Source organism: Gadus chalcogrammus, chromosome 13, assembly GCF_026213295.1.
Source record: "Gadus chalcogrammus isolate NIFS_2021 chromosome 13, NIFS_Gcha_1.0, whole genome shotgun sequence".
NCBI classification, from domain to species: domain Eukaryota; kingdom Metazoa; phylum Chordata; class Actinopteri; order Gadiformes; family Gadidae; genus Gadus; species Gadus chalcogrammus.
In genome coordinates this window covers 5162855-5176782 of record NC_079424.1, presented here as the reverse complement: position 1 = coordinate 5176782, position 13928 = coordinate 5162855, and the positions used below count along the sequence as shown (strand labels likewise).

Sequence of the window (13928 nt, the reverse complement as noted above, 5' to 3'; positions counted from 1 at the left end):
TGGTCTGCTCTATAGGTGGAGGCTGTGGTCTGCTCTACAGGTGGAGGCTGAGTACAAACCGGTCGGTCATAATTGCCGTCGGCCCCTCTGTCCTCGTCCTCCGACGTCTGTCCGGGGTCTGGTCCCTCGGCGCCCCCCAGGCCCTCCAGGCCAGCAGGGGGGCCCACAGCCATGGAGCACACCTTGTAGGCCTCAGTGTAGGCACTGGGAAACACAAAGGTCAAAGGTCAAACCAACTGTCTGCCACGCACACACACACACACAGACACACAGACACACACACACACACACACACACACACACACACACACACACACACACACACACACACACACACACACACACACACACACACACACACACACACCACTCGGGATGGGTGATTACTAATTGATTAATCATCATATTGTATGACGAATTATAAACATATATGTATTGTAAATTAATGTAGCGATTCCATTTGAATTAAATGAACACATTTTCTAATATATGTATTTGAATTCCAATGTAGTTATGTGAGAAAGAAATTATTTGCATGTGTTGGCATGTGCTTTTGGACCGCTATCGATATTAACTTTGTACTTTAATGTTCTGCAACCATACAATAAAATAATCATAATATATACATACAATACTGAATCCCTGCTGAGATTAAAATTGTATGCATTTATTCATGTATTACCGGAGCCAGGCAGTGCCCTTATATTGAAAGGTAAACTTCGAAAGCTGCTGAATTATTATCATTAAAGCAATGCCTTGTGGGTAAAACCTCTGCAGCAGCAGGTACCTTACGAAGGAACAGCTAGCAGTGTTAGCATTCATATTGCCTGTTCCACAATCAAACGCTGTCCTTTTCCGTCCAAAGACTGTCTCAGACCTCCTCACCCGTCGGCCCAGTGGCTCAGTGTTACGACGCATAATGACTTAATAATACTTCACATAAAGCTGGTTCAGAGAAGAGCAAATTAAATCATATAAATCTCTTCCAGGGTTATGTTCCTCTGTCTTCGTATCACCCTAATAACTCTACGTTTACAGCAAGATATAAAGAAACTGAGGCTGGAGATGCTGATAGAAGGACCTGATGACACATGATCTCCAGTGCAGGTCACTAGTTAGCAGAAGCTGATGAGCATGCTAACAGATTAGCGTAATAGCATATTCGATTAGCATATTAGCATGCTCATCAGCCAGGCGATCGGATCCACTGGAGCCTCTTCGGGCAGAGCAGAGGCTGATGAGTATGCCAATAGCTTCATCTGCTAGCCTCATACAACACGTCTCAGCCAGAGCTATACGATAACTCTATATGGAAATAGTTTGCCTCCAAGCACAACCACAGGGAGTTCCTGGTTAGCCAATCACCATCCATCCTGCCTCTTCCACGTGAGGAACCTACAGACCTGTTAACCTATGGGTCTCAGAGGAACAGGAGGAACAGGACACAGGCCTGCTGCTGTGTAGCGCTCCGTCGGGCAGAAGGGCTAAGGCATTAGCCCCATAGCACACACAGAAGCACACCGTGCCTCATGTCTTTGGTGCCTCGTTCACCCTGTCAGCGTAGAGCTGCTGGGACGATTCCTCACTGGTTAGAGGCAGCGCAGCTCTCTGAACACTACAAGGATACAGTGTTCTGTCCAATCTTTATCTCAGTCTAGTAATACCAGTAAGCCAAGAGTGGAGCACTTTATCACCAGGGTGGTAGTGTCGCAGACTAGGACTTGATAGATACAGAAATAGTGATACAGACACAGAATGGAGAGGATTGATACAGTGATACAGCTACAGAATGAAGAGGATTGGTATATAAAGTGATATAGCCACAGAATGGAGAGGAATGACATATATATATAGCGATACAGCTACAGAATGAAGAGGATTGATTATATACAGTGATACAGCTACAGAATGGAGAGGATTGGTATATAAAGTGATATAGCCACAGAATGGAGAGGAATGACATATATATATAGTGATACAGCTACAGAATGAAGAGGATTGATTATATACAGTGATACAGCTACAGAATGGAGAGGATTGATGTAGTGTTACAGCGATAGAATGGAGCGGATTCATATATATTAATCTTGGGTGCATTGCGTTAAAATTGATGTGATACATATGAATGACATTTGAAGCGTAATTAGGGTACATATTTAAATATGACAGCCAATTCATGATGGTTCAGTGTCATATCTCCACTTCTGGCCAGGCGTTTTGCCTGGACCTCTCCCAGTCGTGTGCTGGTGGGTTGCTGTGGGTCCAGCCTTCGCCCGTATGTTAACCACGGCCGGCCACGCTGGTCCAAGCAACTGCTGACTACAACACAGAGATCCTATCTCCGCCGGCTCCTCTGATTGGTTAGAGAGCGGAGGAGCGACTCTCAACTCTGAACCCCGTGTGACTATTAATCATCCTGAGAGGTGTGCATGATAGCGGCGGAGTGAACCAGTAGGGGGATGGTTTGAGGCGAAGACGCCCCCCCCTGCCCCCCCCCCCCCCCTTCACAGCAGGCTGAGAGCAGGGGGCGCTACACGGCTCAGAGTAAGAGCAGCTTGGTGGAGGGGAGATGGAGCCTCTTTTAACGGCCACCAAATGTGTCAGAATAGTGTAATCTAGAAATAAATAAGAATTAACTCCTCTTCCTGGGTACAGGGCCCTAGGGATGCTACTCCCCCCTCCCCCCCCCCTGCATCCATGATACGTGTTGTAAATCCCTTACCCCCGAGGGTAGTAGAGCAACATAGTGGAAAACCCATCAAAAAACGCTGCTATTCTGTGTAAAAGGAGGAAGAGATCAGCGATATGGGCTCCAGCCACATCTCTCTATGTCAGCAATCTCTCTCTCTCTCTCTCTCCCTGCCTCCCTCTTTCCCCCCCTCTCTCCCTCCCTCTCTCACCCCCTCTCCTTCTCTCCCTCTCCCCCCTCCTCTCTCTCCATCCCCCCCTCCCTCCCCCCTTTCTCCCCTATTATCTCCCTCCCTCACCCCCCTCTCACCCTCTCTTCCCCCCTATCCTCCTCCCTTCCCGCTCTCTCCACCCTCCCCTCCCTCTTCCCCCCCTCTCTCACCCCCTCTGCCCTCCCCCCCATCCCTCTCTCCCTCCCCATCTCCCTCCCTCCCTCTCCCCCTCCCTCCCTCTCTCCCTCTCTGTTAGTGTGTTATATCAGATACCCCTTAGAGGCCGGTTTCAGGGTACCTTTCCGTCTCCTCCGGGGGGGCGCGGGTCCTCCTCTCGAACCCTGGGAAGCTGCTCATGTCCACGTAGCCGTCCGTGTCGTGGGCGGTGGAGCGCGCCCGCCACGGCCGCTCGAAGAACTCGGGGAAGGTCTCGGGGCCGAGCGGCGGCGGGTGGGGCACCGAGACGTTCTCGTAGTCCGAGCTGAGCGGGGGCACGTTCTCGTAGTCGGAGGCGGAGTCGGCGCTGGGGAAGGAGATGGAGCGGGGCTTGGTCAGCGCCAGCGCCACCAGGGGGCCCCGGGAGCGCTCCTCGAAGGACTCCACGCGGATCACGCTGCGGCTCAGGAACGCCAGCGAGCGGCGGCCGCGCTGCCCCTCGCCGTAGGACGCCAGCGGGGGGAGGAGCCTGGCGGCGCTGCGAGGGGAGCCGGAGGAGCAGACGTTGACCAGAGAGAAGCGGCTCAGGGCGTTCCGCTCCGCCTCCAGGGACCGCCCGGTCAGGTGGTTGATGGACTCGGAGGAGGACCTGGAGGAGGGCGAGGGGAGGTCCGCCGCGGGCTTCCTGTCGGACGACTTCTTCCTGAACTTGAGCATCAGGAAGCGTTTGATGGAGGACTTCTTCTTGTTATTCTCCCCGTCCGTGTGCAGCGAGGGGGAGCTCTTGGTGAGCGGCCTCTTGGTGATGCAGGCCAGCTCAAACGGAGGAGGGATGTCCAGCAGGGACGTGGGCGTGGCCAGGCCGCTGATTGGCCGAGGCGGGCAGCGGGAGAAGCTCCCGGAAGACCCGAAGGCGTGGGACAGGAAGAGCCCGTCGTCCCCCGGCTCCCTGGAGGCGGCGTCTCGCTCCTGACACCGACGCAGGGTCAGCTCCTGCCCCTCCACGGAGACGGAGCGGGGGTAGTGGGACAGGCCGGGGGGTCGGGGGTAGCACCTGGCTCGCACGGGGCCCAGCATGGGGCTGCTGGTCAGGGCCGGGGCCGCTGGGTCTAAGAGGCGGGGCCTTGAGAATGGCGGCGGGCCCGGCCCCACAGACCTCCTCTCCAGGGGAGGGCCTTCCCCCAGGTCCGGCCCCGTCTCCTCGTAGACGTGCTCCTCGCTCAGGTCCTGCTCCGTGTCCGTGGTGTCGTCCAGGAACGGCACCGCGTGTCGGTCTCCGGTGTCCTCGTCTCGCACCCCGTACAAGGCTTGCGGGGACGTGAGCTGACCCTCAGAGACGGAGGAAGTCAGGGAGGTGTCCGGGTCTGGAGGCACGGAGAACGACACCAGTCTGAACTGCGGACGGCAGTCCAGAGCAGCGTTCATGAGCCAGGTTTTACGGTCTTCACTCTTGACGTTCATCCTGTTGTGTCTCCTTTCCTCGTCTTTGTCCTCCTCGACACCATCATCTACATCCAGGGGATCCTCAGAAGACTCTATGGGTTCATTGTTCCTACAGCTGCTGAAGGGGGAGTCTTTATCTGTGATGCAGCGGTACTTACTGGGTAACACCACTGAGCTGTCGCCCAGTAAGTGTTTATGTTGAATCACCGGACTTCTTGACAACAGAGCAACTTTGTGATCTATCAGTATCTGCCGTGCGTCAATAACGTCCTCGGAGGAAATGTAGTTGGGCTCGGGCTTAGTCTGTACCTCCAGAAGAACCCGGTTCTGGTTCTGAGCGGATCCCATGCTCCCAGCTCCTTGTAAGCTGCCGTGGCTGCACTCCACGCTGAGTACATTAGCTATGTACTTAGCGCCGTCGCCGTTAGCAGGTCTCACGTCTTGTGCTGCCCTGACCTTTAAAGGGTCTGCTGTACAGCAAACCTCACTTTCCTCCCGGCCGTCTTCAAGTGGTTCCTTGTCCCGAGGCCTTGGTCCCCTCACAGAGGAGAGGGCCAGCTCCTCCTCGTCCACGCTGGCGAAGGAGCAGTCCCCGACGGAGTACGAGCCGTCCCCCAGTTCGAAGGAACCGTCCCCCAGTTCGAAGGAACCGTCCCCCAGTTCGAAGGAACCGTCCCCCAGTTCAAACGAACAGTCCCCCACGGAGAACGAACAGTCCCCCAGGGAGAAGCCGTCAGTGTCGGCCAGGGCCTCGCCGGCGTCACAGCCCTCCGAGGTCAGGTCCTCCGTCGTGTCCGTGTCGATCATCTCCACGCTGGCGGTGGGGCCGGCGACGAGGCCGGCGTGGCTGGCCCCCGGTGAGTCCGGAGACCCCCGCACGTCCCGGAGAGCGCTGATGGCGTCGGTCGACCGCCATCCCTCGCCGCTGCCCTGCATCGTATCGTCCTCTGGCGCTCGCTCCGCTGATTCCCCGCCTGCGTCTAGCGCCGGGGAGGCGTTCCCCGGGTCTCTCTCTCTGAGGTCCATGACCTCTGAGAGGAGGTCCTGGACATGGGGGTCCGGTTTTGCTCTGACCTCCCCTTCGGCTCCAGCCCGGTGCTGCGACCCGCTCCCCCGGTCCGGGGCCCGAGGGCCGCCATTAGGACAGGTCTTCTGGTCGGGGCAGCACTCTGCCTCTCTGGGGTCGCGGTCCTGCCGGACCCTGGGTTTTGGGGCTACCGCCGGTTTGGGACCTTTCGCTGTGGAGGAGCCGGCTCTGGGCATGAGGGGAGAGGCTAGTCCGAATCCGGCCGCACCACGGAGCGCGGGTTTGGGAGCCACAGGAGGCTTGGCGCTGCCTGAACCCGACGCACAGGAAGAGGAAGAGGTGGTAAGGTCATGTTTGACAAAAAAACATCAAATCAAAACAGATGTCAATCATCAGTTAATCATTTCACCCTTCAGCCTTTTTGGGCTTTTTCCGTATTTTAACTTCATTATTATGTGTTAACCTATATGGCAGTCAGGGCTATAATGGAAATGCTTTTATGGAGCACTTTTCATGCTTTTTGTTCAAATGAAAAAGTATACTTGTCTTTTAGGGTACTTTGGTTTAAGGTACCTAACCCCAAGAACAAAACATTCAACTTTAAGGGATTTCCCTGACTCACTTCCTGTGATTCAGGCAGAGGAGACCTTTTCAGACTATTTTTACAACTAGCCTCTGACAATATGGGAAAGGAGTAAAGCACAAGGTCAGAAAACAATACAAGCTCGTTTATATGGATTTAGAGGATACACAAACAAACACGATGATGAAGCCTACTAAAAACGAAAAGCTAAAAACCCATAATAGTAACTGAAAAAACAAATGCAGGCAATTTAATACAAAATCATGAACATGCATGAACATTTCACCAAGACAATAAATACAAACAAATACCTCTGTAATAATAACGTAATACCATAAAATAATTGCATTTGCTCAACATAACTAACATAGATGGGAACCGCTTGATCATTATGTATAACGTCCTAGTACAAGTATTCCCAGCCTTCTCCATACGTTACGAAAAGACACACGAAAACACGTTTTATCCAACATTAACCACCAACAACCGGCCAACACCGAGTAACACCGAGAAACACCGCTAAACACCAATTAACACCGGTACCGGATCAGGAGAATGCCGGTGGATCAGAATAATCCGAGTGGACTGAAAGTGGCCAAATCTTACCTGTGTTCATTGTGAGCCACAGATCACTGCCCACATCCGCTCCGATTCATAAGTAACAATGTTTGACGGGAGAAAATATCCAAACAACCTGTTGGGAAAAGATTATCCGAAAACTAGTCGGTGTGGTTCCACATAACTAGCCACCCTCCGCGGGGATGAGAGCGTTTCTCATCGGCTGAGCGCGTCAGCCTCGTCCGATGCCGAGGGCGCGTCTGTCGCCCTGGTTGCGCGCAGAGCCCAGTGTTTACGCGCAGAGCTCCAGTGTTTACGCGCTTCCTCATCCCGGCTCCGCATTTACGTTGCGTCGACGTCCAACCATAACTTTACCATAGGCCGAGCTCTGTGAGTGACCATCGACGTGCGTAGCGATGTACGTGCTAGCGCCGGGATTGAGAACTCACTGGATTCAATCTACTTTGTAGATATTCTCTATGAACTCAACATAATATAATATTAATAAGGAATGTAACACTGCTTTTAATTCTTTTTCGGTTCATAGTTGAGTCCACGTTATTTAACCCATCATCAGGGATTCTCAAATAGTCTTAAATTAAGGATTGTCTTTATGAGTTTTAAAGTAAAAAATATTTAGAGCACCTTCTGCTCTCTGCTCCCTGACAGGATGCTGGCATTTATATCCTCAATAATGCGCAAAACCCACAATGCAGCATCATTTCACATTAGTGTGGATTCCCCCTCTTCATGTACTGCTGCCAAGAGGAGGCTAGGATCCATCAGAGGGTAGGAGGGTAGGAGACTAGGAGCCATCAGCACCCATCGCTGCTGACATTCTAACTGGGAGACGCTATCTCCCCCAGTAGGTTAGCGTCGCGCTCCGCCTGATGACCCACTGTGAGAGCAGAGACCTCGCCTTCCGCTCCTCTCACCTGACGGCTGATTGGTGGAGGACCGGGCCCCTTAATGTATTTTTACATAACAGGAAGTTGTCCTCCCAGTTTCCTGCTCAGCCCAGCTCCACTTCCGTAGTCACTTATAGCAGCGGCGGCGGCAGCACAGGGCTCGGCTCTGAATCACAGCCAGCAGACACACAGTAAGAGTCAGGATCAGCAAATTAACCTTCGGCTCACAAGGAAACAAATAAAGGCAGAGGGATTAAAACATGTTAGAGGAGCTGGTTCCTCCTCTGGCCCGGGTTCAGCAGGGGGCTGGGGGAGAGACCAGGGGGGAGGGGGGGGGGGGGGGGGCAGGGGGCTAGGGGAGACCAGGGGGGCTGAGTCAGACCAGGGAGCATTGTTGGATATTTGGACTCCCCAGGGAACCTGCTGGAAACACAGCGAAGGGTTGGATTAGGAGGGTGTTCTTGCTCATGGGTCAGAGGCAGGCGAGCCCCCCTGCCAGGCGAGCCCCCTGTCCCCATGTCCTGGGCTGGTCCCCACGTCCAGGTCCCGGTCCCACGTCCTGTTCCCCGGGACCAGGTTCAGGTCCTGATCCTGGTCCCGTCCTGTCTGCCCAGAGGGGATCGTTCCCCATGCAGCCCGAGGCCATGGTGGTCAGAACGGGTTCTCCAGACTCTGGGATGAGGCTTGAACTGATCTCCGCTAGATAATACCTCCTGGTCCCCTAGATAATACCCTCTGTTCCCCTAGATAATACCCTCTGTTCCCCTAGATAATACCTCCTGGCCAACTAGAATCGATAATACCTCCTGTTCTCCATACTTTTACACTTAGATAATCCATCTGGGTGCGGTTGTTCATCCGTGACCAGGGCAGATTGTTTAGCTCATTAAAGAAACATTATGTGGCCAAACCTTTGACCCTTTCTTGCTTCTCATAATGGATCAATAAAGGGGAGGATGGTCACCGTGAGGATGATGAAGGGTATCTCGAGCTGAACAGGGTCCACCATGAACACACGATGGATGAAGGTAAATAACTACTCCTAACATACATCTGATGGTTGTAAATATCATTTCAGAAGTAGCCTTTCACGTTTTCCGTTTATTATTCAGACCGAGCTCGGAGGAGCCTCTACAGAAGGGCTCTAGGAAGAGATCTCCTTCTTCTAAACAATGAGGTGACGTAGAACAACAGCCCATCTTGATGGACCTCTTCCTGTGACTGTTCGGGAGCGACCATAGGGCAGGGCTTGCGTTCTCCTGTGAGCCTCCACCACCTCCAGGGTTCTTCTGGGGTTTTGGATGTTGTTGTCCCTCTTCTCCTTTATCTCTCTAGCGTCACGGAGAGTCAGGGAGGGCTGTTTTTTATCGGGGACCAGGAAGCCACCTCCTTCCTCGATCATTCCTGCCCCAGGGAGCAGGAAAAGGACTTGTCTCCTGCTCACATCTGACATCACACATGGGAAGAGCCGTCCGGCCGTCGCTTGCCTCTTCGTCTTCTGTGAGAACGCTTCCAGCAGCGCCGGACGTCAGCAGCCTCCCCTGTCCGCCTCTGGTGGTTTGGAAGTCTGTTCCATTCCCAGGGACGGTCCGGTGGGATCAGTCCTATGGGGACTCAGAACCCAGGAGCTCAGAGACCTACCCTCTGGGTCCAGGAGTCTCCTCCGGTCTGGGCTGTGATCTGGTCATCTCCACCCGGGGGTGTAGGCCTGAAGGACATTCCTCCAGCCTCCATGTTAGGATATGGTGGAAGTTGTTTGTCATGTATTTGCAGGCATTCCTTTCACCGGAACCCTAAACCCAACAGCTACAGAACACTTTGTACTGTGGTTTAGATGTTATTACTGAATCATGACACACAATTTGTCTGCTTCTTTTGAAATCCCCCTTGTCTATATTCAGTTTAAACATCTTACGGTAATGGTCGTTTTGATTTTCTTCATGAAACAAAATGCCCAGCTGGATGAACTTCAATGTTTACGTTTGAATGCATTTATATCAGCCAAAGAGATCTGCTCAAAGGCAAAAAATAATTCTCCCTTCTGCTGAGTTGGCCATCACATGGATGCTATCTCCTCAGGATGAACGGCTGTTGATTCAGAGCAAGCTCCGTTAGTTTAACTCAGACAGGTCTTTGGTCGTAGTAGCGTTGTTGGAACCGATGAGATTAAAGCTACATCTGTGGAGAACCACTCCCACATCCTCCTACTCTGACAGTAGACGCTCCTCGAGTGACACTGTGATGGATGTCGTTCTGGGTCCATAATGTGCTGCTGGTTGGTGTAATGATCCCCACAGCGGACAACTGTGACACCACAAACGCTCCTTACTGTCATTAGAGGAGCAGAGCTCTAAGACAGGCTCAGCCTGAGCGCATAATGAAAGGAAACGGTCGTCTGAACCCCGTTCTATCAGAGAAGGATAACTCAAAGTGGCCGAATCAATGTGTTCCTAAAAACAAACATGAATAGGGATAAGCCGATTAACATAAACACATCCATCAAACTCCCAACGCACCCAAGCAGTGAGCACGTCTGCATTAAGAGCAAGGAAAGAACCCTTAAATCATGACCACATATATGCTCATGCATACAGTACATATCATTATATATTCTGTAACAAGCTGCACGGTTGGTGGCGGTGTGGTGTTTGTGGGGTGCAGGTGGGGTGTTAAGGTGGTTGTTTGATGGTTGTGGAGGTGGTGGAGGTGTGGTGGCAATGGTGGTTTTGGGGTGTTAAGGTGGCGGTGGTGGAGGTTGAGGTGGTGATGATGGTGCAGCAGGGGGGACGGTGGTGGTGCTGGAGGTGGTGGTTGTGGAGGTAGCTGGTGGGGGTGGTGGGGGTGCAGGTGGTGGTGCTGCGGTTGTTGGGGTTGAAGTGGAGTAGACCTGTTTATCTTGTATATACTCCACTGCAAAACACTGCTTCCGAGTCCTGGCAGAGTGCAGAGCCATGGAGAGGTGGGACCAACGCCTCAGCGGCAGCGCGTTACTCCGCACTAAAGGACCCATCGCCGTGCCAACGGCCCCTCAGCCTCCGCCACGGTACCCGATCAGTAGCAGCCCGCGGTAGAGCGAGGGAGAGGACATCTGGGCTGGGCTGAAGTGTCCGCCCCTCGCTCTCTTTACGGCCCGCCGATTCCTAGACATAACCGACCACCGTGTCGCGCGGAGCGAATTAAACCACTCGTAGAAAGAAAATGGCTGAAGTACGACATTTCTGCTTGCATATTGCATATTGTCAAAATGGTCGTCTTTTTTATTTGCACAGACTAAATATGCTTTGAAGACCAGATGAAGTCGAGATGGTCCACCACATGGGATGGGGGGGGGGGGGGGGGGGGGGCCTCGTCAATCATATGTAGAAGCAGCAGGAGGAAGGAGATTGGTCCAGGAACAACAGACCTGGTCCGGTAGGATCATGTCTTGTGTGGCCAAGGGAAATGGAAACATGATTCAGAAGTGAGGGAGGTGTGCACAGTGGCACCATCAACACAAGGACCGGAGGGTGGATGTATATGCAGGGTCGACCCCCCATCCGGGGCCGACACCCCATGCAGGGGACCCAACCCATCCAGGGGCCCAACTGCTTGCCAGTCTCTCAGGAGAAGGAGGAACAGCCCTGCAGGAATCATTAAGTCAGGTATATTAACTCTATTAGAGTTAGGGTCTATTAAGTCAACAGACATCCAGCCATCGTAACAGCTTGTGACGGACCAGTGCCTCCCAGTGAGCCCCCCAGTAACCCTGCTGGTCATCCTGATGAGGACAGCAGTCGTGTTTTTCAGAGGGGGAATGTGTTATTCACACCATCAGTTTTACTGCCCAGCGCACCAACCTTCAGAGACTCCGCCCGAAGGCCCGCCACACACACACACACACACACACACACACACACACACACACACACACACACACACACACACACACACACACACACACACACACACACACACACACACACACACACACACACACACACACACACACACACACACACACACACGCACACTGTTAGTTCATTTTGGCATGTTTCTCATGCGATTAAGCAAACCTTTATTTCAGTACTTGTCCTAGGCCAGCAGCACGCGGCCCTCTTCCTACAATCAACCTGGAGACCAAAGCAATGTGGCTCGAATTATCTTCAATCTTACAATAAAGATGTGAAGACAGTTTGTCCAACGTCCATGTGCTCCTTACCAGGTACCACTACTGACTGTAGACCATGTACCAGCTGACTGTAGACCGGTCTGTACCAGCTGACTGTAGACTGGTCTGTACCAGCTGACTGTAGACCAGGTACCAGCTGACTGTAGACCATGTACCAGCTGACTGTAGACCGGTCTGTACCAGGTGACTGTAGACCAGTCTGTACCAGCTGACTGTAGACCAGGTACCAACTGACTGTAGACCGGTCTGTACCAGCTGACTGTAGACCTGGTACCAACTGACGTCAGACCAGGCACCAGCTGACTATAGACCAGGTACCAGCTGACCTCAGACCAGCTACCAGCTGACGTCAGACCAGGTACCAGCTGACCTCAGAGCAGCTACCAGCTGAATGCAGCTGTAAGAAGCTCCCAGAACGTAAACACCATGCCACCCTGATGGGGGCGGGGGGACTGATACAGAATACATTACGCTGGAGGTATAGCTCCTAAAACAGCTGATATAGATGCTCTCCTGGCCGTTCGGATGTGGTGGGGCTGTGGGTACTCCAGGGAGGGGATAGAAGTGGTAACGAGGTGGAGAACATATCATATATCCTCAGAACAGGAACCTCCAACAGAAGGCTGCTCCCGGGTTCAGTGAGTCACCGGGGAGAAACACTGGAGGTGGAAATCTGAAGCATCTACTGGGGATCCCCGGCCCTGAGCAGTTAGAAGGCCTCTCTCCCCTCTCTCTCCTCTCTCTCTCCTCAGCAACCTCCTCTATGGGTCACAGGAGGAGACCGCAGAAAGCAACAGTAGACTAAAAAATAAAGGATGTAGGACAAAGTATTGAACCTGAATTGACAGTAAAGCAGTTATAAACGACGGGGGGCCTTTTCACTTCCAGTTGCTCAGCAAGATAGTTCGCTTCTAGTTTTCATTTCTGTCCTTTCCTAGTCGATTAGTCCTGCGTTGTCCACCGCTGGCATTCCTTTGTGTTCTGTTGGCGGTGAGACCTGGACTGGGGCCTCACAGAGGGAGGACTTATCTGGCACCCAGGAGCCAAAGGGGTATCGAAAGAGAAATGTCAACCAGCGTATTCAAATCCTCCCCCCTGACTGTGAAAGATCAGATCACGGCCTGCGTTGCATCCTAACAACCTGTGTGTGTGTGTGTGTGTGTGTGTGTGTGTGTGTGTGTCTCTCTCTCTCTCTCTCTCTGCTGGATTACTGCAGATAAACCGCTCTGAACAACACAACATCAATGTCCCATCATTTCCCAAACACATCAGCATGCAGTATGCGTCCCTTCACATTAGAACTGAACCCCTTCAAGACGTATCTCTCCTCCTCATCCCGGTTCTCATCCCGGCTGGCCTGCAGAAGGGGGTCAGCCTGCCAGCGGGCCACGCCCCCTGTCCTGGGAGACGGATTAGACCCCGGGACCAGCGAGTCAGCATGTTGGGGGGGGGGGGGGGGGGCCGAGGCCTCACAGCCGGGCCTGAGTTACAGCAGGCAACTCGGAGGAACAGCTCTGACACCCTTCATGGCCCCACACAAACACATACACACAGACGCGCACACACAAATGCGTGCGCACACACACACACACACATGCACATGCATGAGCGCATACACACACACACACACATGCACACACACATGCACAGGCATTCGGCGCACACACACACGCGCACTCACACAAACACACGCACACAGGTCGGCACACAGGCACACAGGTCAGCCGTCACGCGGACCTCCGCGTGAGCCTCACGCGGAGGTCCGAGTGTGGCTTTGAGACCAAAAGGGCCTCGGACCACAGCCGTCCCCCCGCCCTCGGCCGCTCACTACGGCCCGCTTCACTACAGGAACACACAGGGCTCTAGAAAGGCCTCCATGGGTGAACTATGAGCGGCCATCTGCCCACCGTGGACAGCGGAGAGCTTTGAGTTACGCCGTCGTAACCTTCATTCAATCGAGCGCTACTTTACCGTTGTGAGTACCGGTGTCCCCACTGTGGGACACGTGCATGTGCACGCTGATTTAGAGTCCGTGCACTATCACCCACTGTTTTTGTGTGACGCACTTGGGGGACACACACACACACATACACACACACACACACGCACACACAAACTCTGTTTATTTTTACATATGCTTGTCCGGTCACATCCAAGGCCAGAAAAACAAAGAGGGGAAAAAACA

The 13928-nt window shown here is 53.1% G+C and overlaps 1 protein-coding gene across 1 annotated transcript in view; it reads right to left on the bottom strand.

The window, feature by feature from the left end:
- Nucleotides 1-7418, bottom strand: part of LOC130402578 (FYVE, RhoGEF and PH domain-containing protein 5-like) — a 23325-nt gene extending 15907 nt beyond the window's left edge. Inside the window, exons 1-3 of the mRNA XM_056606800.1 lie at nt 6716-7418; nt 3199-5836; nt 60-204 (exon numbers count right to left, since the gene is read on the bottom strand). Of these exons, the coding sequence (XP_056462775.1) occupies nt 60-204; nt 3199-5836; nt 6716-6725 (2793 nt within the window). The 5' untranslated portion in view covers nt 6726-7418. The remainder of the gene's footprint in view (nt 1-59; nt 205-3198; nt 5837-6715) is intronic.
- Between the last annotated feature and the right edge of the window lie 6510 nt (nt 7419-13928).